This window comes from Apium graveolens, chromosome 10 (genome assembly GCF_009905375.1).
Source record: "Apium graveolens cultivar Ventura chromosome 10, ASM990537v1, whole genome shotgun sequence".
In the NCBI taxonomy this organism is placed as follows: domain Eukaryota; kingdom Viridiplantae; phylum Streptophyta; class Magnoliopsida; order Apiales; family Apiaceae; genus Apium; species Apium graveolens.
The window spans coordinates 228,587,042-228,590,574 of record NC_133656.1 but is presented as its reverse complement, the minus strand read 5'-3'; the positions used below and the strand labels follow the sequence as shown (position 1 = coordinate 228,590,574).

General features: G+C 35.7%; 1 protein-coding gene across 1 annotated transcript; it reads left to right on the top strand.

The window, feature by feature from the left end:
- Positions 1–1,864: 1,864 nt before the first annotated feature.
- Positions 1,865–2,967, top strand: LOC141689178 (NDR1/HIN1-like protein 26). Its single transcript, XM_074493369.1, has 2 exons — positions 1,865–2,651; positions 2,753–2,967. The coding sequence occupies exon 1, from the start codon at positions 2,009–2,011 to the stop codon at positions 2,642–2,644; it is 636 nt and encodes a 211-aa protein (XP_074349470.1). The 5' UTR covers positions 1,865–2,008; the 3' UTR covers positions 2,645–2,651; positions 2,753–2,967.
- The last annotated feature ends 566 nt before the right edge of the window (positions 2,968–3,533 follow it).

The following is a 3,533-nucleotide window of genomic DNA, read 5'->3' as shown; positions in this document are numbered from 1 at the left end:
GAAGAGGGCTACATAATTGAGAGATCAAAGATTCAAAAGGTGAATAATGACCCCTCTATTGTCAAACAAACTTTGCTTTAGAGCCTGTAATATTCTTCTCAAGAATTTAGCTCAGAAATCTCCTTCTTTATTAAATAGATCACTCTAAATTATGCAGACCACATGTGGCAAGCACCCGGAGTGATTTCAGCATTCAGAACATTTCGATGATGCATCTGAATATCGGTCATCTAATCAAATGGCAAGAAATGATTCACTGCATATTCACTCACAAAGCATGACTTCAGTACCATCTTAAGCAATACCATAGAATCATTAACCTTTTTTTTTGGCTTAAAGCCTTAAACCCTGACCCCAGTTTCAAAAGAGTCCAATTTTTCAGATTCCCCCTGTCTTCCTCTATTGAACTTCTTTCCTACACAGACTCAAATAATATCAGAGTCTACAACTTGATATCACAAACACACTTTTTTCTAGAATGACTCTGCTTTAAGATATCATAACATATTAACATGTCTTCAACTTACCGCAAATTCAAACGATCAAGTTGAGTGGGGAGAAGTAATGAAAAATAACACCATTATCAATCTCTGTCAATTTCCCACTCCAATTAATAGCAAAAGTCTATTAGCACTTTCAAAAGCCTAAACTTTTCTTTCAATTATTTTAAAGAAAGGCAACTTACCTATTTGATTCTGGCTGATAGAGATCTCCCAGTTGCCATCTTTAATCAATTCATCTTCTAGTCCTATTAAATATTCATACATGTAAAGCTTTGCATTTATAGTATGCAATCGCATATTCATCACCAGGAATGTCCCTATTCAGTTAAAAGTTACTGCTATATAAGAGAGACCCTATACAAAGAAACCTGAGGAACTGATCTTCTCTTAATCATGCCTAAGAAACGCAAAGTTACTGCTATAATATAAGAGAGACCCTATAGAAAGAAACCTGAGGAACCGATCTTCTCTTTATCATGCCTAAGAAACGCGGTCAAGGTGATTTATTAAGTAGTACTTTGCACGCACGCACACACCCTAAGAGATGAAAATTCAACAACGAGTTTAGCAGTTTAACTCTGAAGCATGAATGATGAACCCCTACATGGCTGATGGCACTATAAAAAGTTGAGGTTTTAAGGTAAGGATTTTTCGCATCAGCTTTAATATGGGAAAAAACCAACATAATTAAACTGCAATGCATCATAGAGTGTTTATCATTAATAGACACAGCATCCTTTTTATGATTAATCAACATTCAGCATAAAGAGGCAAAAATACAGAAGGCAATACTTGATGAAGTATTGAAAGGAAAACACTACCAAAGTTTTACTTTTGAACACTTTTATATAAAATCACTTTTACTTTCCAAATTTACAAAATACTAACTCGAAAAAGAATGTAACAGCCACTCAAATAAATACTAACCTTAATTTAACAAGATGATCTAGCCTATGATTAGGCTTCTTAATAGCATATTTAACAAAGGGAATTACACAAATATAAGCTTAGATCTTCCTGCCCCACCGCTTTTGCAACGGGGTCTATGCGCATACAAGTTACAGTGGTTAACAAATAACGTGTTTGAGTTCCAAAGTCCATGCAATTATGAACTTTTGCACTTGCTTTTAATAAAGTTTATGCATGAATCATGATTGCAGTCTGCACCTTGCTACAGGGTGAAATTGTAGTTTGCATCTGTATAATTACCACTTAATACAGATTACTGCTGTAAGTTTCGATAATCACTTGATTGAGATGTATGACTTTGGGGCCTAATGTTAATCACACAAAGCAAAATGAGGTCCATTTTACTAATAAGGTATGCAAATATCTTGTAATTAGCCTCTTCCACAAGCATTAGCAGCTACTAGGCCAAAAGGCGACAAGCAAAATGATTTTTGCCTTTCAATTTCCAGGGCTCCTTTATTATATAACCCCATCACCTCAATTCCTTAGCCTTGTAGACAATCTTTCTCTCTCTGACTTGCTCTCTCCCAGTGTCCATGTCTCAAATCCATGTAAAATCTCCACAACATTGTGCCAAGAAAAATTTAAGCATTGACAAGCGCTACAAGAAACTATTCTACGCTTTCTTTACGTGCCTGTTTTCAGTTTTATCAATCATATTCATTATATATTTTCTCCTACACCCCTCCAAGCCAGAATTTTCCCTTAAAGAAGCCGATATCTACCAACTTAACCTCTTCACGAACCCTCAACTTGTCAACTCCTCTATTCAGCTCACCCTGCTCTCTAAGAATCCTAACCAGAAAGTTGGCATTTACTACGATGAACTACTAGTTCATGCATCTTACAAGGGGCAGCAGATAACAGTTTCTACATCGCTTCCTCCATTTTACCAAGGCCATGAAGGTACTAACCTCCTAACAGCTTCTTTGACAGGAAATGGAGTACCTGTGGCTTCCTCTTTTCGCTATGAAGTAATACGCGATACAACTGTAGGAAAGATGGTCATGAATCTTAAAGTAAATGGCAGACTGAGGTGGAAGTTAGGTACTTGGGTTTCAAGAAAGTATAGATTTAATGTAAATTGTGCTGCTATTATGCCCTTTGGACCTTCAATACCATCAGGTCCTCTCAGCTCCAAGCAAGGGACTCAGTGTACCACTGCTGTTTGATTGTTAGGTATGGATAAATGCATCATGCATGTGTCTGATTATTAGTATCCAGTGGAAATATTGTTCTGTTATATGTTTTTTTACTCTTCTGATAGTCTTTTTCTGCAGTAATCTTTATACATAAAACTTGAAGGAATTGACTGAAAGTTGCAACATGATGATATGGAGAAAAGCTTGATTGTGTTGGTTCACCTTATCATCTCCTTTTCTTTTCTCACTTTCTTCGTTTTTGCTTTACATGTGATCTAGTGAGTAGATATGTGTATCAGTATATTCTAATGGATTATTGAAATATCTTAGGAAACTATTTAAGTTTTGATTTCTTTGGATGCAAGTGAATGTAAATAATTAAAGATATATTGACAATAGGGGGTAGTATGATGAAAAGACTCCCAAGAAAAAAGAGAAAAACGAAAAGAGAGGCTTCTTCTTTTCACAAGGAATCTTCATTTACTTAATTGTGCAGTGCTACCAGAACTTCTGGCCCTTCCTAGTAATACCATATTACAAATTTTTAACTAAATCTAAAAATTACTTTGAAAATCTTTAATTCAGCATCCCTTTCACCAGTGAGCTATTACACTTCTTATGCTGAAGTAACTATAACCACAGGTTTTAAAGTTGGATCAAATAGCAGCAGATAACTCTTATGCTCAACTGTAGTAACTATAACAAGAGATTACTTATAAGTTCTACAAATGTTGATCACTTCTACCTTAAGTAGAGAGGGAGACTTTGCTTTAGCTGTCCTCTAAAGACTTGCTTCATGGGGGCAAATGGCAGCTGATTATGCAGTCAATATCAATTTCTGCTGTATTAGCCTGAAAGCAGCCCAAAATCTAAGAATCACAGAGGCCAAAAAGGAACCAGCAGGCTGATTATTATAGTA

Bases quoted from the DNA above. Each gene is read 5' to 3' on its own strand.
- LOC141689178 (XM_074493369.1), top strand. From the start codon at position 2,009: ATGTCTCAAATCCATGTAAAATCTCCACAACATTGTGCCAAGAAAAAT.